Below are 25,210 nucleotides of genomic sequence, written 5' to 3' on the forward strand. Positions count from 1 at the left end.
AAATTTCCTTGCCCCAAGGAGAAGGTTTCATGCAACCTCATGGCCTCACAGTCCTTTCTGAGACCTCTCTCCACATTCTTCCCACAAACCAGCAGATTTAACAAGCAGCGCTGGCTCCCTCAGCACATCCTGTGTAAGCCTAGAGTTTTGACCTGTGGGATCTACAACAAACTGCTCTTCTAAGTTACTAAAATCTCAGCTTGACCTCTAAAATAAACATTAATTTGAAATTGACAAGGCTTTTAAAGAGGCATATAAAGTAATTTAACACAAAAACTCACTGAAAAAAAATACCCCCCAAAGGAGTTAGCGGTGTTAGGTTTATGTGATTTTTGTTTTCAAATAAGCTCTTTCATCTTAGTTTCTTGGCATCTTGGTGGAGAAAGGGGGGCATCTATCTGAAGCATTAAAGGATATCTCGTTTTTCTCCATCAGTACTGCATCTCTTCCCATTCAGTGCAAGCATTAAATTAAATTTGACCCCTCTTGCTTTGGTTGGGGGGGCAGGCAGGGGATGAGAAGGGACAACAAACAGTGAAATGGGTCGTTCACATTCAGAAACCAAAAATAGGTCACGTGGTCTCTATGGTCCTGTTTGACTGGATAGGTTGGCGGCACAATTGCAAGATTTCTGGGTCCCTGCCCGCCACCTGCCCCACCCCCAGCCACAAACAGACCAGAATGTCTACAAACCTATTTGTACAACTACTAATTTTTTTTTTAATTTTAATTCTTTTGATGGAGGATCTTTTTAAGAGGGACTTTTTTTGGTCCACTCTGGGGGCACTTTCCAAATTACTTAGGTCATCGCTGTATAAAATAAATTGTCATGTTTAAAAAAATTAGAAGCTCTTTAAACTGGAACCAACAAATCTTGTTTTTGCTAAAATTCTGAGATTTCAAGCCTTGCTTAAAGAAACACCGAATAATACTGTGAATAAGCTTTTCCCCTTTAATTCAAATCTTTCCTTTTGTTCATTTCGACCTGTAGCTAGCCCTGAGCCTGTAAACAGATGTCATGTGGCCTTGTTAGAACTCATTCTGGGACCTTCTTAGGAACTGACTGTGTATGTCAAAGTTTGTATAGTTGGACTGAGATGCTCAATGACTTTCTTAATCTAAGCTCCTCAGACAGCCACGGGGGTGTTGATCCTCAGAGATCTCCACCAATTCAGCATTACTGATGCCATTGCTGATGCCAAGAGCTCTTGCCAACACCATACCAACAGGGCAAGAGAGAAATGGTGGCATTCTTCCATAGAACCAAAGAGGTCAGCTCTTCCCTGCAACCACGTGTCTGCTTCACTAAACTCAGTACTGCTCCCCCAAATTACAGATGGTTCCTACTGCCCTACTGGAGAATAGCAAACATGTGCTTTCAATTGGTGGCAGGACCCTCTACCTGCTGACCAGTGTCCTGAGCTTTGCTTGGGACTCACTGGGCTTTGTTGTCAGGACTTCAATGGCCTCAGCAGAGAGACAAGGGGCCACAAATGGGAGGCTCCTCTGTGCCCCCAAGACAGTCTGGGGAAGAGACCACCTCAGGTCTGCTGACACTTTCAGTGGCCGCCCCGCACCTCGGAGGAAGACCAGAATCATCCACCACTGGAGTTGCCCACTTAGGGCCATGTTGCTGTCCATCCCTGAGGGTCAAACCCAGGAGGAGGACCTGGTCCAATGCACCTTCTGATTGAATCACTTCTGTGGTAGGTGTTGCCTGTACCTGCAGCTCAGAAGACAAGTTGGCCCCCATCACAGGGACCCAGGGTGCTGGAGGACGGATTTTGAGAGAAGTGTTCCAGGAAGGAGCAATGCCAGGCTCCACCGGGAAGGTGACCTCACTCTGTGAGGAGCCAGCCTCCCTGCTGAGAAGAGGGGCCGAGGACACTTGGCTGCAGAAGCCTTTCCCCTCCCGCCTGCAGTCAGGAGATGCTCGTCTCAGTCACATTCCTGAACTCGCCATCTGAGGACAGTCCAGAGACCACCCTGTCGCTCTCGACAGCACATGGTACCACCATCATCAGGGCCTCCTCAGTCCACAGTGACAGAGGGAATCCAGACACAGTCCACACAGCCATGGAGTAGGAGACTCCAAACCTGCCATCTTTGAAGCCAATCCCCATGTGATTTGGAGAGATTTTTTTAATGACCTTTAGAATGGGTCCCTTTTTTTTTTTTTTTTTTTAGACTTTGGATTGAATTTCCATATTTTCCTGCAAAGTTAGATTACGCACAAGTGCTGTGAGTCCTCATGGTCACTTTTGAGTGGAATTTACATCATTTTTCTCTGTATACTATCAGATTATTTCTTAGGCTGTGAATTTCAAGTACATGTCAATTTTAGAATACACTGGATTTTGTACCAAGTTTGCCATCAAATCCTTGCAAGAAAGCTCTGGACCTGGCCAGATGAACTATTGTTCTGCTTCAAGGCTGCCCTTGCAGTCCCCAGAAGAGATGGTCTCAGAAGGGGCCATTCCCCACCTCCCAGCCCCAAGGCTGTGCAAGGCACCTTTCTCGTTTCTCAATGGAAACATCACCATCTGGCCACACCTTTTGTTTCTGGTGGTCCCATCTGTGTGATGGTGCTCTGAGCCAGGTCACTCTGAATAGCTCCCCCAAACACAGTCATTACCCCTGGGACTGGCAAAGAATTGGTTGGCTAAAACCTAGAAATGAAATTACTCTCATTCTATTCACTCCTTAAAGTTGGGTCCTACAAAAGTAATTGATTTTGTCTTCGGTGAATTCTCCTCGGAACCCCTAACTGGCACTCTCCCAGGATTTCATTTTCTCGCTGGTATTAACTGCCTTTCTGAAATCACTCCTAATCTTTGCCTCCATTATTTTACCGCAAACTTAATTTGAACTTTCCAGAATGACTCTACTTCTTTTCGTCTCTGTTTTAAAAATGTGGGGCCCACAGAGCTTTGTTTCTCTCTCCCACCTCATGTTCCCACTTCCCTCCCTGGGACTTCATGAGTCTGCAGAAGAAAACCAACCCATGTTCATGGTTAAGCTGATTTCCCCTCACCCTCGAGTGCTTGTCACTAGGACCTGTGTGTGTGTTCACATTTTTCAAGTGTTCCCTCTTATGCTTTTTATAGATACCTATTTTTACCAGATCATCATGGCTTCTTAATTGTTCTCAAATCTTTTTTTATTGTTGTTTAAGACAGATTTAAAATAGCAGAGTGGTGCTTAAGCCTCTAGATAATCTTTCAAAACCGCATCCCTTTCTCCTTTATCAACAAGACCACTTCCCCTTGATGCCACTTTCTTTTCAACATATATTTGTAAAATTCCAAAATATGTTTTTCATCCTGGAGGACACTCAGACCTCACTCTGGCAACCTTCATCTTTTCCTTATTTCTGCCTATTTCAGGATTTGAAAAGGCAGGGGAACTGTCAGATGAGGAGTCACAAAGCAAAGATGAGCAGCATCTTTATTGCGCTAAAAAGCAAAACAAGAGAAAAAGAAACCCAAGTTCCCCATTGTTTGTTTTTTCACCTTCCCTTCTTGTCCCCGCTTCCATTTCCTCCCAGCCCTTTTTTTGTAGAGGCTGAACACAGCTCTCCAGAAAGCCATCATTAGAATGGATGCGAAGCCAGCATAATTTATCATCTGTTAGCTTCTTGATTTACCTGTCTCTCAACTCTCAACATTTTTAGGTGCTTGGCATTCACTTTTTCTGTATTCTTTGGGTTTGGGCTTCACTCTTTTTTCCCTCCTTTTAGAACTTCCCATTGTTTAAACTTGCATCCAGTCCCCAAAGACTTCAAAATACCAAGAGTCACAAACAATTGAGTAGGGATCATCTACCTGCATGGATTCCTCCTGGGAGCCCTCCTTGGAGCGGGGGAGTGAGGCAGACACTGTCATTCCCCCAGCAGTTCAGGTAGCAGTGATACAGACCTTTACAGCTGGGTCAGCACGGAAAGGCTCCCCCACAACCTGAAGCCCCAGGTCAAGAACAAGCCAGGAAGCAGCATCATTCACAATAGCCCAAACCTGGAAACAGTCCACGCGTCTATCCGCTGGTGAATAGATAAACATACAATGAAATACACTGCTCAGCAATGAAAAGGAGCAACCTGGACTCTGTTGCATTATCAGTCCAGGATGGATCAACCTCAAAAACATTATGCTGAGTGACAGGAGATGGACACCAAAAGCCACGTCTCCTATGACTCCATTTATATGGCATTTCTGACATTTCTAGAAAGGCAGCGCTATAGAGACAGAAAGCAGATCAGGTTGCTAGGTGCTGGAGATAGGAACAGAAATTGACTGCAAAGAGACACCGGGGAATTGGGGGGATGGGGAAATGTTTTCAGAAGGATTGTGGTGATGACTGCACAGCTACATAAATTGACGGATTTTACATTGATGAATTGTACAGCATGGAGATTGTATTTCAATGAAGCTGTTAAAAGAGAGAGGAAGAAAGCCAAGAAGACACGATCCAGCGTAATTTCTCAACCATGCTGCTTAACACATTCTCCTAAGAATTATCTCTCCGTTAAAGATTAATATTTCTCTTCCTGTCTTCCTCTGGGAGTGAGCACTTCCAATTTGAAACCACAAACTAAGAAGCAGCCAACCAACCAACGGTCCCCACACGGAGGTAACTGGAGACTTGGGATTATTCTGCTACATATGAAATAAGAAAAGGGGCTGAATGGCTAGTTCCTTCTAGGTGAAGAACCACAGCAAATTCTCTCCTTGGAGCCATATTTTCACTATTGCTAGAGGCAGTCATTTGTTTGTTGAAGCTGGGGTCTATCCTGTATATTACTGTTATTTTCTATAAGCACAAGATGATGTTCTTAATTTTACATACTTCTGTGAGTTCCACACTCGAACTTTCACAGCTGAAGCCAAGACTTGCCCAGTATTTTACCCTAATGGGAATTCTTCAATCAGTCAAGTCTTACTGAAATGTACCTTCTCTGATATAGACTTATCAGTGATCTCCAAACCAAATATATAAATTATTTCTTAACTCATTCATTTTTTAGTAGCTAGTCCCACCATATGGAACTAGCCCAAACACTGTCTGAAGCCACAGTAGATACCTTACACTGTTTCCTGCAAAAGCCTTGTCCAGAACTAGGGACTCCTGTCACCCACTACCGCTCTGTCTCCATTAGAGGTCAGAAGATGGTTCTTCTCTTCAGAAAGCTCTTAATGCTGGAGAGCAAAGGGCAGAACCCACAAGACGCGCATAAAATACTGGTGTTCATCCTCAGGGTGGTTATCAAGACTAACTGTTGTTATTTCCCCTGCAGTCAGGATTTCTTTTTTATGGTCCATCTGTGTAAGGCTTCACCACAAAGTGACTCGCATCCCTGATAATGTACCATGTGACATGTAATGGACCCATATACACTCAGAAAGTGGTATTGGATGGGATCTGTTGGCCAATTATGTGAGCGTCTTCCAATCAATATTGCCTTCACTCTAAACTCCAATATTCCAATGGAAATATCTGTAGCTGCTTTAGCACCAGAAAAAGAAGAAAAGGTGGACTTTCCATCATTTTCCAGAACATTTTCCATTCTAAATGGTTTCTACATTGTTATTTTTTGAGAAGTCATTTGACTATCATGATGCTGACATATTACCACCAGGAGGGCACTGGCCTTACTATTTTATTTAATTTCATCACTGAGGTTAAAAGCAGTTTTACCCAACAATTAACTCAAAGTACTGATTTTTCTAAAGCGATGGTAGCCTAAAATAAACCCTGGTTCCTCACATTGTTTAGTTTGTATGGCATGGGGCACTCATCAAAACTTGCTCTCTATGGTGGTTACTGTGGCTGTTTACCTGCTCCATGGAACTCATCCTGCCACTTTTCTCCCTGACTTCTCTCTCCTTTCTCGCCCACACCTTCCCCCTACCTTCTCTTCCCCCCATTTGAGATGTCCCAGCAGAAGATGATCCTTCCCCGTGTGCTCTGGAGTCAGGCCACGGGCGGCAGTGCCAGAACGGCACGGTGTGCAGGCCGGGCTGGGACGGGCCCAAGCATGGCATCACCAACTTCGACAACTTTGCCTTCGCCATGTTGACAGTGTTCCAGTGCATCACCATGGAGGGCTGGACAGACGTGCTGTACTGGGTATGTACTCAAGCAGGCAGAGAGTCCCGAAGGTGGTGAGGCTTTCCGCAATGTCTCCCTTTTGCATCCGCCCCATGATTTGTGGGTCACATAGATACCTTGATGGAATAGTTGATGAGTGTCTTTGATTTCTTTATTCTTCCAGACAAGACCTGGAAGAATAAAATATTCACCCTGATGAGTCCCTCTCTCTGCCCACCAGCATAAGAGAAAGGCTCTTGGTTTGTCCTACCCAGATGAGAAACACTGGTATGCAGCGTTGCTCTGTGAATGAGCTGGCCAGGCCGGACACAGGGATTCTGTCCAGCGCCTCTTCCCATTGTAGTGCTCCTTCTATTCTTATCCTTGTCTTACCTCTGTCCCCAAAAGAGAGCTGGAGGGCATCCTTATTCATCTTTAGGGCTGATGAGAAAAATCAGATCTGATCTTCTAAAAAGATACTCTATGAAGAAACCACTTTTTAACAAACTGTGTTGCATTATGGCATGCAATTGTATTTTTATTTCTCGTGTTAATCTTACCTTATCATTTTAGAATAGTCCATCAGGGGAATGCATTGTCATCATTTTCAGCACTAACAAAACACTCTGCTGGTTATTTGATGATATCTAGAAGTACCACTTCTTGATGTCAACCAGTAAATAGTACATCTTATTTTACAATAACGATGCCCTTATTATCCAGCAGCCAACATTACTTTGCCAACCTTCAAGCTGTTGAAGTGCCAGACTTTTATACAGCCTGCCCCATAGGCAAATACACACGCCATACTTGAGCTGTCTCCATTCTGGCAGAATCCATTATTTGTAAAAACTCCAGAAAATATAATTCTTTGTAGTAGCTCCTTCTTCAGCATGTGAAATGACTTGCCAGGATACAGTGCTGTTCTCCAACATTTGGGTGAAAAAATGCTTGTTGCCAGTCTTGGAAATACCATCTCACCCAGAGTTTTGCAAATAGTCAGATTTATTTGGCCACCCTGAAAACAATCTAAGAACCTGTCTAGGGAACAGTGTCTACACACTGAGGCAGGAAGTAGTGAGAAGCAGGGAGTGCCTTTCATGGAGCAGGGCTGCCAGCTAGGAGGAAACTGATGCCAAGAGAGGTGTTGACTTCTTCCTGAATCAGAAGGAAGAGTTTTGGAGATATGATACCGTGAATTGTATCTTCTCGTTGTTTTTAAAAGCACCATGTCCTATTGATTCAAAATCCTTTTCCCAGTTTTTTGTGTTAGGGTTGACATGCCAAAAGCCAGTGTTGCTATGAAATGTGTACCTCTCTGCAAATAACTCCTTGAGACTTGCATGAGTACTTTGTACCCAGCAAACATTTATTGAGCATCCCTTACGTGCCAGGGGTGCCCCTCGGTACTGAGGATTCAGACATAATTACATCCAGTAAACCGCAAAGCTCAGTCTGGAAGCTAACTAAATTCTCAGCCGAGTAACAGCAGGACAGCTGGAGCCCTCCCTGGTGGAGTGGCCACGTTGTGATTCTTTTCCAAAGAAGTTCAAATCAGCCCTCTCTCCACTAAAATGAAACATTGGGAAAAGGTCTCTTGGGCCCATGCTCCATAGGAACTTAGTTTTGAGTAATTTAGACAAAGAGAAGGAATCGAATCTATTTTACTTAGTCAAATTCACTTTATTTAGCAAAGCAGAGCAAACCTCCAAGGTCTCCACTGGTTCTTTAGCGTTGGGTAGACACTTCTGAGCAGCCAGGAAAGAACCTTGACACGCAGGAAGTTTCCGCCATGGACCTTAAAACATATGATTGAATGGAGCTATGCTTTGGAGCCGCATGAGCTTCAAACCTATGCCTTAAGTTGCTAGAGAAACGCCTTCCATGGCATTAAATGGAGGGCAGGGTGGCAGTGGGTGGGTGGGTGTGGGGTTGGGGGGAATAGGTATAATTTACTTTGCTGATGGCCCTGATGTATTTTTGTGATCTTCCTTCATCACTCCCTCCCTCTCCCCCACCACAAGCCATTGATATCCCACCAGCCAGATGTGACCCACAGAACTACTGTCATAATGACAGCCAGAGAGGGGAATGAGAAGAAGCTCACAACTGCAACCACCAATTTTCAGCAGCTGTGTTGTGCTTTCTCCCCTGGGGTGTGTATGACAGAGCGCAGACTGGGAATGGAAAAAGTATCAGAGGTGAAGGAACAATCCCAGGCTTATGGGACATGCCTCTCTTTGATTTTCCCAGCACCTTTCTGACATGGCCATGGTGTGTGTGTGTGCACGTATGTGCACGCATGCACATGCACATACACACACACCTAAAGTTGAAACCAAACCTCCTACTTGGGTATTCGTGATGGGAATACCTCCCAGCCCATTGCTCCTGCTTTCAGACCATTTCTCTAATTGCTCTGACCTTTCTATGGCCACTTCTTACTTCTTCTTGCTCTTTCTTCCTTCCTTCCCCTTCAGCATTTCTCTCCCTTGCCTCTAGGTCTGTATCTCTAAATCCACAGACTGTAAAATCTCATTGCACTTTAGAATTTAAATATGGAGTTTTCTAAATTCACAGCTGCCAAGACCTCCCTCCAAGCCTTTGAATTAGAAGTTCCAGAGTTAGTCCCCAATATCTGCACTTAGTAAAATGTCCCTTAGTGATCCTGATGCCCATACTGGAGTTTGAAAACCCTTAAAAGTCAGACCTATTGATTCTGTGTGGTATGCTTTGATACCACTGGGTTAGAACCAGCCTAGAGAGAAAATTCCCATGGAAATTGGAAAGTAGGGTCTTCCACTCAAGAATACATTCTCTTCAAGCTCAAGGGGTAAGTCTGGAGCATGTGGGAAGAAGCAACTAAGATTTCAAGTAGAGCAGTGAATGAAAACCTCAGAGCTGGGTTCATTCTGAACTGCCAAACAGCTGTTTAAAAGTTCCAAATGGTTTATAAACTTATCAAAAAGAGAACTAGCAACTCTTCAAAGCTTTTATCTATTTACTTATTAGATTTTATTGCATTCATGTCACTGGTAGTAGATGAGTCCTTGTTATTTAATAGTTTGACTTAACAAGCACTTATTGAGCATTTACTGAGTTTCCAGGACTGAGCAGGTACTGGAGTAGGAGAAGTGAGGAGAGAGGGCAAAAGCCTGCTCTCAAGGAGACTGGGATCTAATGGGAGAGATAGGAGACAAAGAAGCGTGACTCACACTCCAGGAGACCTAGGGGCTGCCTGGCCCAGAGCACTTCCGGTTGAGGTGGGTTTCACTGACCTTGAAGCTGGATAAGGAGCAAGAAATGTGAGCCAGCTGTCCCCTGCACGGGTGTTCCTACCTGGAGCCACCTCCCCACTCTCCAGGCACTAAACCTCCCCTGGGATGCCAGTGTGTGATCCCGCCTGAGTTTAGCGATTTTCTAAAACAGATTTGAGTTCATTTTGTTGGCTTGCCTTTATGCTGGAGGCTGTTGTGTCTTCTCTGCACAATGCAGGCTTCTGTGTGTGCCCGGAGGCATGGACAGGCTTGTCTGCGCAACAGAGAGCAGGGAAGCAACACAAAGGAGTTGGCTGAAAGCCATTCTCTGACTTGCTGCTCACTCAGTGACCCATGGGGGAACACCCATGTCCCAATAAGCAAGGTGACAGAGGTCACGAGTAGTCACAGATTGATCGAGTGATGGCCCAACAAACCTAGTCCTCTAACTACACTCGTGTAAAAAGCACTGTGACCTTTATGGCTTTACACCTCCTGCCTTTAATGGCAAGTGACAGCCTTGCTGACACTAGCCAGTCTTTTTAGACCCACAGTGCCTGCACCACCAGCCTTAGAAGGGGAAGTGGCACAAGTTGAAAAGTCAGGGAAATCAGCTGGGCTCGAAAGTGGCCTTGAGGGAAGAGGGTGTTGTTTCTGCTATGCTTTAAATTTTTGTGGGACAATCCCTCAAATGAGGGATTTGAAGGTTTGAGGTTCCCCTTCAGAGAATTAGTTAAAGGGCCTTCTGCATTTTTATCCAATATTCCCTGTGCTGTCTACAGACTCTGGGAATAGTAAACGTGTGTTCAGCGAAGGCTGGTGTCCCGCTGGTAGTTCCTTAGCATTCAAGGCCCAGTGGCTGCAGGTGGTGGATATCAAGGTGCCTCTCATGTGCCTCCTTCAGCGGGTCACTCAGCCGCCTTTGTTATAGGCTGAGAAACATCTAACTGGAATGATTTGAGAGGACGCACCCTCTTTCCACCTTTAAATAAGGATGTCAGCAATCTGGGTCATTTTTTAAAAATATGTCTTTATTTATTCTTTCTCTTCTTAATAGTTCCTTTCCAGCTGATTTAAGATATTAATCTCATCACTCCAGGCATTGCCCTACTTCAGAGCCACCCAGCATTGGATGCTCTACCCCGGCTGCCCCCAAAAGTAGGTGGCCTAGAATCAGGAGGAGTAGGAGAGGAAGCACTTTCCTTTCAGGACAGAATCAGGGAGACCAGAGAATCATTGCATCGAGAGAGTGAGGGCGTCTCAGGACCACCTTGGAAGCCTGATAATCTCTCATCTGCCCTCCTACATCCCCCTACCTTAAACCTCTGAAAAAATCAGCCCTCAGCCAAGGAAGAGACCCAAGCAGAAATGAAGGCCAAGTGAGAGGTGGGGTGCAGAGGTCGACAGGCTGAGGTGGTATCTGGGGATATGTGTGGTCACGAGGGCATCTGTGGGTGTCTGCAGGTCGTGGGGTGTCAGGAGGTCATCTGTGGGTATATACAGGATAGGAGGTCTGTAGCTCCATCCATCTGAGGTCCTTGACACCAGCAGTCCCTCACTCTGTGTATGGCACAGAGGAAAGAGCACTGAAACTAATCAAGGGCTCAAGGAAATCTCCAGACTAGCGGTGAGTTGGTTCACCAGAGATGTGGCCAGGAGATTGCATTTTCTGGGAGGCTAAACATTCACAAAATGTAGGGGGTATGAGGAACCAGTCAGAAGAGCTTTCACTTCGGGGGACTGGGTAGCATCACTCACTCACCTGAGGAGGGTGAGGAGGCCTGTGATCCCAGAAGGAGGTGGGGAGCTGCTGAGAACACATCAGCTCTGCCACTCTTGCTCCCCTAACCATGCCTGGGAAAAGCCCTTCCCAGGGTTAGCACAGAGCAGGCTCGAGGGTCAGTGACTCGGGGTCTGTCCATGCAGGTGTGCGCAGTGTCCCTGCCTTTGCTCCAGTGAAAGTCCACAGTTCCATCAGCTTTTCCTGACCTGCCCGCCCTCCCCAAAGAGTAAAGAAGCACTAATTCCTGACGAGGAAGGGACTTCTTGTTGATTTTCACTGGCAAAGGGGCCGCTCGAACACCAAAGCCTTCACATGACCTCAGGTGCAGGTTCCCTGGAAGTTTCTTTGCAGGCACTTTCTCCCATCTCAGGGCTGTTTTCAAAGTTGTTGCTTCCCCCACACTCAGAACACAATGCCTTACACGTAGTAGGTGCTCAGTAAGTACTTGTGGAGCGAACGCGGACTATGACCCAACTGCCACAGTCCCCAACATGAAATATGGCCTAGGCGCCGTGGTTCCCACGCCTTCCCCTTCCTGTCTCCTTCCCCTGCCCCTGCCCCTTCTTGTATCGCTGCAGTTTGTTTCCCTCCTCCTGGTCGTGATGACTTTTTCTGAGTTCCCCGCGCCTGGTGTGGTTTTCTTTGCATCCTTGGCTCATGTTCTGGTTAAAGGCTACTCCCAGGCTCCCTGTGACGGGGGCAGGGTCTGACCCCCAAAGACCTTTCTGCCCTGCCTCTCCTAACAGCTGCTGTTTTGCTGGATATTTTAATGTCTTCCGCCACTGGGAAAATCCTCCATCCCAGAGCCAGACTAGCTTTACAGCTGTCCCCTCTATTTTTAACAATTGCCAAGTTCCTAGGAAACCCTCATTCCCAGCACAGGCTCACACGGCCTCTGGGCTGCCTTCCTGCCCCTGACTCCCTTTGCCTCGGTGGCCCTGCTCTGCAGAGCTTGCCCGGTCCTGCCTGCTCAGGCCCTGGCCGCTGCTCTGTGTGCTGACCCGACCCAGCACGTTTCCTCCCACAGCTGCAGCTACACCTCCCCTGGATGGCCTGATATGCCTGCCCCCTGCTGGCCCTAGCTGCCTGTTTACAGCACAGTGCCCAGGCACCTGTCAGCTCACTCGCTCGCTCAGCACACACTTCCTGAGCACCTGCCATATGCAGGGTGCTGGTCTATATGTAAACAGCACAGACTGCAACACCTGTCTTTGAGCGGCTTCCATTCTAGCACAGAAGACACACAATGTCGAGCAAATGACCAGATTATCCAGTTAGAAGGGGGAAAGTGCCGTGCAGAAAATAGCAGGGGAGATACAGGAGTGGAAACTCATGTTAAGTTGAATCTCATTAGGACGTGGTTCCAAGTGTGCCAGTGTGCCTTTCCTTGCTGGCTCAGTCCTCACCAGTGATTCCCAAGCCCCTGACACAGTCGTGCTGTGTGCTGTGACTGCATTTGGTGCCCCCCCTACCCAAGATAGTGTGGCCCCCATAGACATTCATGGATTTGCAAAGAACATATTAGCATGTAACACATCAAATGGTCAGACTAGGTTGTGGATCTCTTGGTACTTCTCCATCCTTTTTATTCACAGCACACAACATAATATTTTTCCAGCATACTTAGCTGGGTGGAAAGGTTTCTCAGAGTCTGAGAAGCCCTGCGGACTGAGGGCATTGTTATCCAGCACATCTGTAATTCACTCAAGGCGCCTCAGAGTAGTTAGCAAATGCCAGTGGGTTTAGAATGACTTGCGTGATCAAGAGACAGAATGACAGGGCAGAGCCCAGGAATCTGCCAGAAGTTTCTGATGCTGGTGGTCTTTGGGCACACTGCTGTGCAGCAGAGCAGAGGCTATGTCATGAGCCACAATATTTGTTGTGTTATTTTGAAGTTGGAAACTATGGAGAGTGATATCAATCTGTGATTCTCAAACTTTAACATGCATCAGACACCTATTGCACGTGTCGCTGGCCCTCAGATTTCCAGAGTGGGGTCCATGAATATGTATTTTTAAACAAGTTTCCCAATGATGTTGATACTTCTGGTCCACAGGACCAGACTTGAGAACTGCTGGTGTAAATCATTCAGGAAGCAAGTGTGTGTACTTGGGAATTTGTGTCTCTGTAAGCTAACATCACAAGGACAAAGTCAAGGTTTCTTTTTAGAAAGATAAGACTAAAGCCTGCTTAGTCTAGACAGAAAGCATCAGAAGAAACAGATTTGAAAAACTAAATCAGAATACATTTCCCCTTTGATAAAATCGCTGCTCTGTGACTTATCACATCTACCCTCTGGCCAGTGGTGTGGTGGTAAATGTTGCACAACCAGTTCTGAGGGGCAAAGGGTAGAGGTGGGGCTGATCTTTATCACTTGCCCACTTCTGAACATACAGTTGGGAAGAGAGACACACAGTAGCTCTCCAGAGCCCATAGGAACCAGCTCTAGCACATAATAAGTTCATTCATTCACTCAGCAAACACATACCGTGTACCCCCATGTGCCAGGCGCTGTCTTCAACTACTGTAGAGGCTTGCAACCTTTCCAGAATGTTGCCTTCATGTAAGTTATAGGTCACAGTTTCCAGGTTAAAGACTTTCATCTAGACTATGTTCTCTAAATACATGAAACTAAAACAACCGAGTCAGTGCGGTTATCCTTCCAGGCCTGTGGCCAGTAGTGCTTTTTTTAAAAAAATAATAATAATAGGGCCTCCCCGGTGGCGCAGCGGTTGAGCGCTGGGTTGCGAAGCTGCCCGCAGCCTCTGCAGTGCCGGTTCGATCCCCGGCTGCTCCCCAGCCACCGGAGGAGGGTCCCACATGGCGCGCAGACCTCTCCTGCCGCCCGCTGCTCCCCTCAGCAGTGTACTTCGGTCCTTCTGCCTGCTCTGCTCCCCGCTCTGGCTCTGGTGAATTCTCTCACCCTCCCGTGCTTCTGACTGTACCCAGTACTTGTACAAATAAATAAAAAAAAATAAATCTTTTTTAAAAAAAATAATAATAATAAGCTTTATTTATTTATGCATATACCACAAGATCTGTGGTATAGGCCAGAGGTGTGGGGGTGAGAGTAGTCACCAGAGACAGAGTGGGGAGCAAAACAGGTGGAGTGACTGAAAATCAATGCTAAGGGGAGCAGCAGGAGAGACAGGAGAGGTCTGCTGCACCATGTGGGTCACCTCCCTGGCCGGGGATTGAACTCATGCTGTAGAGGCTGCGGATAGCTTCACAGTGCAGCATCTTAATCCCTTGTGCCACCAGGGAGGCCCGGCCAGTAGTGCTTATGAAGCCCTGGAGTTTCTCCTCTACATTCTTGGCTCAGGGTGGCAAGTCCCTTAAGAAAATCTCCTAGCCACACCTCCTCAGAAAGTTCTGGATCTCCAGCTCTATCAGAAATAGTTTGAGGCACTTCCCATAGCAAGATCAGGGTGCCTTGGGGTGCAACAGAAGATTTCATGACCTCACGTACCCACCTGAGCTACCACCATCCGTGCTGAAGAAATTATTTTGTCGGTAACCCAGCTTCTTAGACAACTGAATAAAAAACATTGAGGAAGTTTTTCTGTTTTGGAAAATAAAGCAACAGAGAACCAGATAAGTTTCCTCTTGAGGCAGAGCCTGCAAAGAGCCCTGAAGTTGAGGTCATGGTCCTGGGGCAGTATCCTGAGTATAGATGATGATGCCAGGGGTGACAACGGCTCCCCACCCACAAGGGCAAAGAACCAAGGTCAGCTCCCTTAGTGTCCTCCAGCTTTTGTCCACCCCTTTCACCTGCCTCCTTGCTGTAACTCAAATCTGCTTTCTCTCTTTCCTAACTTTCCTTCATCTTTCCAGATGCAGGACGCTATGGGCTATGAGTTACCCTGGGTGTATTTTGTCAGTCTGGTCATCTTTGGATCCTTTTTCGTTCTAAATCTGGTTCTCGGTGTGTTGAGCGGGTAAGCTGACTGTTTCTGTGAACTCCTTACAACGCAGCTGAGCAAGGGCCCGGGGTCACTGTGTCCATCGCCAGGATCCTCAAGGACGGGACCCTAACAGGCCCAGCAAGTCCGGAAACAAAAGTCTCCGTCTAACCACAAATTCTGACCCATCGGCTGGGCAGGCTTTTTGGCCTGTGATGTGCACCTCGAGGCTCCCAGGTCCCGGCGCTGCCGGGTCAGCGCCTGGGACTCGGCGATGGACGCTTGGCCGTGCTCAGCTGCTGAGTGTGCCTCACTAACTATCATTCCATTCTTCCAGGTCAATGATGCCGTAGGAAGGGACTGGCCCTGGATCTATTTTGTTACACTAATCATCATAGGGTCATTTTTTGTACTTAACTTGGTTCTCGGTGTTCTTAGCGGGTAAGCAGGACCGAGGAAAAAGGTCTTGATTTTTCCATTTATTTTACTTATTACTCTTTCTGCTCTTCCTGGCTTTATTCTTTTTTCTGCCTCTGATGAACCTGGGATAAGGGGCCACCTCGGGAGCCTTGAAGTGAATGTCCTTGGCATGGCTGGGCAGAAGGTCAAAGGTACAATCTGCTGATTTGGGCTTCGCCAAGGGAACCCAGCCCACCCGTCTCCTGCCAGCTCATTCCACCCTCCTCCATGCCCAGGCAGGAGGCTGCTCCTTGTCCCCCAGGAGTGGCATGCGAGGGCCTTGAGTGGGAAGCAGGACTTGGAGGGAGGAGTCAGAGACTGTGCTTCTGAAGGATGAAGCAGCCTTCTATCCCGAGCCAGTCCCCGCCGATGGCAGGCCAATGGCAGAGATTTCACATTGCCTTGATTCCGTGTTGAACACGGGTAACAAGAGTTGTATTTCAAAGATAAATAAACAAATACAGACTAAATGTCTCTTGGGCTTTCACTCACAGGCTGAGCAGTCCATCTCTGCTGTTCTCTCTTCTGAGTAGAATGGACACAAAGCTGTTGAAAGTCATAGATTATTGAGACTAGAGGAGATGGAATATATCTTCCTTTAAGAGTATCTATCAACTACAAGTAGGAAGCCTACCTAATTTCAGCCTTTGCTTAGGTGAATTAAAAAGTGGCCAAAGTACGTAAGGCTGGACCACTGAGTGCTCACTGGCATGGCCGCTGTCCACCATGGAGGTTCCCGGATATGTCCTTTTCTTCACAAGCCCACACCAGCCATGCCAAGGCCTACCACCTAAATGCTCTTGGGGACCAGCTCAGGATGCTCTCTGCCGCCTTCGCTATGTGGGGGAGGGACAATCTATTTCTGCTCTGCTTCAGACAGGTCAGCTGCTTTGAATAAGCTTTCCTAGATTTCCAGGGGCATTAATGCTGACAGGTAGTCAGATCTGAGGAGAAAGATTGCTCTTCGTTTTTCATCAGAATGTAACTGGGAACAGCTACTCCCACCTCCTGCCACTGCCTAATGCAATGCAGGAGCATTGGATTCAGTCTTTAGAACTGGGTAAAGCAAAGACTGTCCCCACCCTTAGCCCTTCTGATGGTGGGCGGCTTATGAGAGACATTGGTGACATCATGTCTTTTGCCAAAGTGAGCCAGCCACACAGGACACTAGTGCTGCCATCAGGGATTAAAATGATGAGTAGAACAAATTAATGTCCTGATTAGTTGCCTGGAAGGTGAGCTTTCATTTTTATGTTCCAACACAAGAAAATACCCCTGTGTTTCTATGTAAACTCTAAGGAAAGCATTGAAAAGTCAACCTCATCACTGCCACTCAAGACACAAGTTTGGACATTCCAGCTCTACAGTTGTGCGGCACAACTTCACCTTTTTTAGAATTCCCATTATCCATCTGAAAAAAATTGAGACAATAATAGCAGGTGTTGGTTGTCATGATCATAGAATGAGATCATTTATGTAAATGACTTAGCAGATAGTAAGTGCTCAATAATGACACTATCTTTACAATGTCTGTTTAGGTGCTTCTCATAACTGCAATCATTTGATAGGATTGTCAAGTGTTAGAACCTTGCAACTCCTTTTTAGAAAGAGGAGAGTGAGCCCAGAGATATTAGTGACTGGTGTGATGTCACTCACAGGTAAATATCAGAACTGGGTCAGTCAGACCTGGGCACACCCTGGCTCCTACTTCCCATTGCTGCCCACTGAATACAGGTTAAATGAATGATCCTGAGCTCTGGACTTTGGAAAATGCAATTCTACTCTCTTTCCCCAGAGATGAGGAACAAATCTGATCTGGCGAAATTCCCTCCCAGAATCTGAAGTAGGGAGTGAGGACCAGACTTTGTGGTATCAGCCCAGAGTCATTCTTGACTCCACCAGAAACTTCTCTTCCTGCTGGTCTCACAGCCAAGTGAGAGAAGCCCATGATGAGAGAAAGCCATTTGAAGATCACGCCTCAGCCTGACTTGGTCCAAAAGAAATTGACTGGAAAAATACCTGTCCTGGCACGTACTAATGCTCAGAAACATTAGTTGGCTCTGAGCAGGAATATTAAGGTTTTCAGACCCCGTGAGTCCAGATGTCAGTCTCTGCCACAGACTTTCTGTAGCACCTGATCCTTGGCCTGTTCTCAGAGTGCCTGTTGGCTCCTTGTGGCGCCGGGGTTCCTGCTGTAACAGCTCCCAAACCCACCTCTGGGTAGACCCTCCATCCAGACAAGGCAGCGTCAGTGAGCAAGCTTGTGCCCCCCCACCACCACACCCAGCTCAGGAAGGACTGCCACAAGCCCATGAACCTGCAGCCGGGCTCCTCCTGGCTGACCACATGGGGACCAGAATTCCGGTTTGGAGTCAGCACTTTGATTAGCCAGGACAACAAGATAATAGTCATCACAAGAACACAGTAAAATGCCAACTTATTCATCAGCCAGACTTCTGATTAGCCAACCTAATGCTTCCAGAAGCATTCAAAAACAAAAGTCTGAGAGTTCCTTGAAAATTCACTGTCAGTGGCAGTAAATAGCCGCCTGAGTTCTCCCTGCCAGGTGCTGCACTCGGCCCTTCGGCTGCACTAGCTCCTCTGGGGCCCACGCCTCTCTGTGCTCTGGGCCACTCACATCTCCATTTGCTAGAGAAGAAATGTGAGATTTAGATGAGAGAGAGCTGCCTCGATTCTAACAGGTGAAAAATGGAAGATCTAGGGTTAACCCAAGCTCTGTCCATCCCAAGCATATAGCCACGACTCCTAACCTCTATGCTATACTCTCCCCAGACCCACTTAATCCCACGTTCTTAAATTATAGCCAGGAAGTGAGGAGGGTCAGAGCAGAAGCTGCAGTGAGGAAGGGCAAGAGGAACAGACAGCAGGAGTGACCCCCCAGGTGGGCTGCTAGAAAGAGCCCCAAAGGAAGCTGCTGAATCCCCCGCCCCACAAGGCTGCCTTGGGGCAGGGTTCTTCATCAGGGGACCTGCAGCCCCTCAGATCTTACCAATCTGTGAGAGAGAGCTGAGCCCCTATTCAGCAGCACTGCAGTCTTGGAGCATTCTGGAACTGGTGGGTGTGAAACCTTACATCCATCAATTAAGGATAATATTTTATAGCCCAGCATGGTAACTCATCCTCATCAGTTATGTCCTTCACTCACCAAGAAAAGGTTAATTGTGGTTGGAATGTTCTGCTGGTGAAGGTATGGAGGATGACATGCTAGAAAGCTTCCATTTAAAAGGTGGAAGTTCAGAGATTTTGGTCCACCGGGGTTCAGCATTCCTTATCTGGGGCATTCACATATCCAGAGGAGGCAGATAGACTTGGTGGGGAGAATAAACATCTCCAGGGTTTTCTCAAAGTGCTTCCATGCTCATTATCTATTGATCCCCACAAACCACAGGGCTGGCATTAATATAGATAAAAATAGGATTCTATCACTTTCTCCTCCAGAAATCTCAATCTATTAGAATTAAAATGAGAATGATGAGAAGATTCTCAAAATTGGACTTGAAGCTGTGAGTGGTGGCAGCCTGGTGACGTTCCATTGTTAAGTGATCGCTCACAGGGGAGCAGACCTGTGCCTTTGGTTGATCAGGGACCTGGATCTCTTAATTGGAGAGACATTCCAACTGGCACTGGGCCATGTCTCTCTCCTGCAAAAAGCAGAGGACCCAGTGGGTAAGCAATTTTACCAGCTGAAAAGATGACTGGAGCAGGACACTACGGTTAAGACATAGCATGTAGGTCCAGAAGAAAGCAAGGGTGGGCCACGACCTGCCTACCTGTGGGTAGAAGCAGAACAGTTGGTTCTCATTGCCCAAGTAGTGACATTCTAGAAAGTCACCAAAGACACTGAACTGGCAAATTCCAACCCTTGTTCTTAGAAGAAATACAGGACTAGGTTCCTGAAAACCTCATAATGTTTTTATACCAACCAGTCAATACATCAGCTTGGTTTCCGTGTGTTTCTATATAGACACCTTTTTTTTAATATCTCTTTTTGTTTTGTTAACTTTGAACCCTCAGCCAGTGGCATATGTCTCCTGCCTAGATAGGGTTTATCACGTTTTTTCCACCAGGCACATCACAGCTTCTTGCACTTGAGAACACTCCACCGCACTTCCACACTATGCTTGGAAGTCATTTTATTTTTTTTAAGATTTATTTTTTATTTATACAATAGCTGGGGTATAGGCCAGAGGCGCAGGAGGGTGAGAGGATTCACCAGAGAGAGAGAGAGAGCAGGGAGTAGAACAGGCAGACAGACCGAAAGCACTGCTGAGGGGAGCAGTGGGCGAGACAGGAGAGGTCTGCCGCACCATGTGGGAATCTTCCTGGCTGGCTGGGAATTGAACCGGTGCTGCAGAGACTGCAGATAGCTTCACAGCACTGCACTCAACCCGCTGCACCACCAGGGAGGCCCTGGAAGTCATTTTAAACAGAAAAATCACCAACAAAAGACACAGAAATGGAGAAAGCATGGTACTAACTAAATAGACCATAAAAGATACTTTTTGCAGGATGAGCTCTGAAACAAAAAGGCAGAGCATCGCCTGGTTTAGCCTCAGCTGGAAAGGTGACTCCAGTTCTTTGCCATTCTGTAAATGGCTGCATGTGGCCGCTAAAGGCATAGAGGCATTGATTCGGGGTTTACAAATACATTCCAGCGAGGAGGCAAATTCACAAATATGAAACCTGTGAATAATGAGGATCGACTGTTCTGATTATCAGAGGGCCTGGAGCCAGGCCGGCGACAGTGATTGCATTTTCCAAGTGCATCTCCCTCGTTTTTCATGTTGGCCATTGTTGGCAGGAGGTGCCGCTGCCTTGTGACAATTCCCACTGCTGTGACTGATCATCTAGCCAGCTCCACTCCCTGGGCCCGGCACAGCCTGTCAGGCTGGGGCTTCACATCTTCATTAGTTCAGTCCCCAGAGCAGGCACATGTCTGGCATCCACGCGAGGAGATAGAGAGCCAGGCACTACCACCCAGCAAATCCCGTACTGCATGGGGTCTGGAGGGGGAAACCGCAGTTCACGGTCCATCAGCATAAGCCAGGCCACGCCTCTTGCTCCTGGGTGCCCAGGGAACCTGCGGGCTTAACTCTGACCTGCCACTTGTCCACCCTGGGCCCCAACATACTTTATTTTTCTTTTTTTCCCACAGACGTTTTCCTGGTCCCCCGGGCACAAATGTTGAGCTTTCATCCCAGGGCAGCTGTCCCTACTCTCATTTTGATACAGGACAGCAAGGGGCACTAAAACTGGCTAAGGACACTGCCCAAACCGTTTATCTGTCATTTGACCCCAACCCTGTTCTCTCGACTCCAGAAAAAGGATGGGTTGTTTCGTAATGAGAACTTGCGCGAACCCTCTGAAAAGTGGTCTGAAAGACCTAACATGAACCTTCACCCAGGCTCAGTCACCCCACGACCCACGCCAATAGGGAAGGAACGGAGGACACAGACGTGTGTGAGCAGAGACAGTCAGAGGGGCCTGCAAGTCCACTTGTTGGAAGTGATCTTCAACAATGGGGGGAGGGAGCCACACTGACTTGACAGACTCCCGAGAGGAGGTGTGCAGCAGGGGCCGGGGAAGTGTGAGCAGATTTAGGGTCTCTGACCATGCCCAGACCCAACAGCAAAAGGAAGGAGGGAGCAAAGCAAGGCAAAGCTTGCATCTCACTGGGAGCTGTCAATCTGGCCTCTTTTCCCTGGCATTAAACTCCCTAGGAAGGAAATGAAGGTACCCGCCAGTTGGCAGGAAGCCTGAGAAAGAGCAAGTTCAATCCAATTAGAATTGGATTCAATCAAATTTAAGAAGAAAATTCCATCCAAACCAGAGCGTCATTAAGGCAGCAGTTGAAGAGAACTTGTTAGCTTGAGAGCCCCCACATCTCCCAATTAAAAAGTTCCTCAGCCCCCACTTACCATACGAATGGTGAGTTCTGAAGTCTGTGCTCTCCCAAGCAGCACAAGCAAAATGCAAATTCTAGACCACGGGTGTGGTGGTCAAGCCTGCCCTACAGGACTAAGTGGACTCAGGAGCTGAGTCCTGATCCTCTTGTGGTTTGCTTCCTTCCTTCCAATGTGCCTTGCCCTGTGGCATGTTTGACTTGTGCAAGAAATTCCTTCAAGGTGGTTTCTGTAGCCTCCTTCCTTGAACTAGACATTTACTGGTGAGAAAAAGGAGAATCACTCTCCCCAAGAATTAACCAAGATGCCCAGTGCTTGTAACATACACAAACACCCCACCACCACATGGGTCCCATGTCCCATAGATTGTGTATCCAATATCAAAAATGCTCTAGTATGCTTATTTTGGAAGAAAAGGCACAAGTTTTCTCTCAAGAGTTGAGAATTGGCCTTCTCCTGCCAGCCCTTTCCTTGCTCAGTAAATAAATTGGAAGCCAGAGAGAAAGTAAAGACAGAATCATAGAAAATAAAAAAGAAAATAAAAAAGAAATCGCCATTCTGTCAAATTTTCAGTAGACCCTTCTTCCAGAAAATCCCAATCCAATTCCAATTTTTACTCATTATTATTTTAAACTGAATGCATCATTTAACTTTTATATCATCTTGATTTTATATATTTTTCCATTTTGATTAGATTTCTCCTCTAAGCAAAAGGGCAGCCCCCGGGACATTTTCTTGTGTTTGGAATCCTCATTTGTCTCCATGTGGGAAAGAACTTTCTCTAGATTGGAAATCCTTCCAGGCATGCTAAGAGTGGCGGAACAAACTCCAGTAATGAGAAAAGAGTTTAAGGAGATTAAATCTCCAGGGCATTATACTGGTAAATATTTAACAACTGGCTCTTTGAGGGGGAAAAGGCCTTGGTTTGTAACATTTGCCAATTTCCATGGTGTAAATATTCCTACCATGGCCGATGGCAAGGCACCAAGGAGACATCACTGAAGCCAGAGTTGCGGAGCTGAGCACAGAGGCTCTCAAACACCCATGAGGGCCAAGGGGTGTCCCAACACCTCTGTTCACCTGGAGACTCCTGGGAGATTTTTCAAATGAAAATGCATGATCTCTAGCTGTCATGGAGGGGATTGGTTATTGTTTAGAAGGGGTTTCCAGGTCACTGGAGAATAGTAGCTATTAAAAGGCAAAATCTCTGATTGTGATCCAGAAAAAAGGGAAAGGGACTTAATCCATCCCTTTATACCCTCGTGGCCTGTGTCAAGAATGTCCCCATCAGTGACTTTCTGTCTACGTGAGAGGAAGGACAAAACCTGGGGTGCTACAGGGAGCTGTCTGTGGGGAGTAGGGGGGTATGGGCGGTTCCCTAGTGCAAAGCAATTAATACTTCTGTTTCCTCTTCTCTCCATTTCTCCCTCATGCCCTCCCCTGCCCTGCCCACTCTGCTCTCTCACCAGAGAGTTTTCCAAAGAGAGGGAGAAGGCCAAGGCTCGGGGGGATTTCCAAAAGCTGCGAGAGAAGCAGCAACTGGAAGAGGACCTCAAAGGCTACCTGGATTGGATCACGCAGGCAGAAGACATCGACCCCGAGAACGAGGACGAAGGCATGGATGAGGAGAAGCCCCGAAACAGTAAGCTCGTCCTCCGACCTGGGCTGGTTCTGCGAGCGGGAGGAGACGGGTCTTCCCTTACAGCCTGCCTTCCTGGAGCGGCTCGGGTCTCACCGGCTGTGATCATTTGCTGCTCTTACAAATGATACATGGGTGTGAAATAACTGCTGTTGCTCTGAAAAGCCTCATGTTCCTTTTAGAAGCCTTGATCTTAAAGGACAGCTGAGATTCTGCTACAGTGGACTCTGTTTTCAAACTGGACCTCCTCCTCCAGGCTCCCTCTCTTTAGGCAGGGGCAGGCTTCTTACTCCAGGTTTAGTCGAAAGGAGCAACTTCCCCCCAGCAACCGCCTGGAAAATAGGACTCTCACGCCCTGTACAATAGACTTCCAGGCGCCACTGAGCTTTCTCAAAAGAAAGGAGGCAGAGGTTTTGCTTAAGGAGGTCAGGTCTGGAGAAGTGCTAAGCAGGAGGGTTGGGAAGCCCAGAGGAATTTGACAGAATGTAATCAGATTTTAGAAATTGAGCTGAAGGCCTTGCTCTGGGGGTCCACAGTAGATTGTTCAGGGGTCTATTGCTGGGCTGGAAGTGAAGAGATGACAGTGACTCCTACCTGTGGGAAAGATGGGCGTCCTGGAGTTTCCAACTTTAGTTGGATTAGCCTGACAATTCTCAGCAGAAGCCAGCAGCGCTGGTATCTCCTGGGAAATTGCCAGAAATGCAAATTCAGGGGACTCACTTCAAATCTACTGTCTCAGAAAATTTGGGGCAGGATGTTGAAATCTGTGTCCGAACAGCCCCTCCAAGTGACAGTGGTGCAGGCAGGGCACACTTGACAACATGGGGTAGCTCGGACTCCGCTCTGTCTAACCTGACCTCTGTCTCTGTGAATCTAGCCCCTCTCTTTCCTTCGCTTTCTGTGTGCAGGATCATTCCTTTTCACTTTGCGTCTTTGAATTGGTGCACTTCTCCCTCTCAAGCAGCCTAACTGAAAACCATGTTCCTAAACATTGAGCCTCTGGGGTAGTCAAGGAGCCAAACTGCTTAAATAGCCGACCAGAAGCTTGGCTGTATGGACTCAAACAGGTAACGGCAGGAAGCCAGAAATGTCCCCAAAGCAGAGAGGGAGAAGAGAAGACCCACTGGGTCTAGGGAGACTGACCGAGGGACAGCAGGTGACCACTGCTGTTCATACACTTCCTTCCTTAAGGAGGCCAGACAGGTCATGGGACAGTGGGGAGCTGGCCCAGGGAACACAATGGTATCTAGTTAGGGTATTAAGTCCTTGGGGGGGGGGGGCGTGCCTGTACCTGTATACCCTAGCACATATATGTAAATATAGGGAGTCTGGTTTCTTGTAAGCAGGCATTAATTACATCCATTGTGTTCAAACAACCTGACTGATCTCTGCTTACTAGTATCTCACTGCTACCTGGGAATCTGGGGGAAGGAACAGGTGGAGGAAGATGAGAAGGAGACAGCCAACGATGTTAACACAGAACAGAATCTCTGCTCCCACGTTTCAAAGGCTGATTTAATACATCTAACAATGACTCCCTTCCTGATAACTCTGCTCAAGATGCAAATACCAAATTAAAACACACAAACAACAAGGGAGAGGTAGCAACACAATTTAATCACCTGAGGAGGCCTCGTGCTCTGCTAAGTAGTTTTGCAAGTTGCAAAATGAGGCGTTTGATGGATTATGACAGTGAGCCCCGATGCCACAGAAGGTCTTCCTGGGGAAACAGCTGGCAACTTCTAGTCTACTGTGGATGCAACGGTGAGATGCTCGCTTGCTTTGTGGCACTGGGTGCTGTGGCCTGCGAGGAGCTCGCTCCTGAAACATAAGAGCTGGCATTTTGGCTGCTTTCTCCTCCCTAAGTCAGGGGATCCCCTAGCTCATGATTAATGGTGATGAGCACATCTCGTGGCATGTTATTAAAAACATGCAGTGTCTGCTACTTGCTTAGCAGTCAATTGCCATCCTCAGAGATGCGTGGTTATTCTTTCCTCTGCCTAAAGCAAGTGCTTCCAAGGAGAAGTGTGCTGCTTCCCTGTCTTGCCCCTTAAATGAATAAACTGCAAGCCAGAAGGTAAATACCAAGTATGAATGAGAGCAGCCTCTGGAGACTTTGTTCTTCTCACCTTATACTTTGACCTTCTGGCTGGAGGACC

General features: G+C 47.2%; 1 protein-coding gene across 1 annotated transcript in view; it reads left to right on the forward strand.

The window, feature by feature from the left end:
• CACNA1C (calcium voltage-gated channel subunit alpha1 C) overlaps positions 1 to 25,210 on the forward strand; it is a gene marked incomplete at both ends in the record, with an annotated part of 632,466 nt that overhangs the window by 462,523 nt on the left and 144,733 nt on the right. Inside the window, 3 exons of the mRNA XM_084255863.1 lie at positions 5,930 to 6,126; positions 14,962 to 15,065; positions 22,882 to 23,054. Coding sequence (XP_084111989.1) covers positions 5,930 to 6,126; positions 14,962 to 15,065; positions 22,882 to 23,054 — 474 coding nt within the window. The remainder of the gene's footprint in view (positions 1 to 5,929; positions 6,127 to 14,961; positions 15,066 to 22,881; positions 23,055 to 25,210) is intronic.

This window comes from Talpa europaea (genome assembly GCF_964194135.1).
Source record: "Talpa europaea genome assembly, chromosome: 15".
NCBI classification, from domain to species: Eukaryota; Metazoa; Chordata; class Mammalia; order Eulipotyphla; family Talpidae; genus Talpa; species Talpa europaea.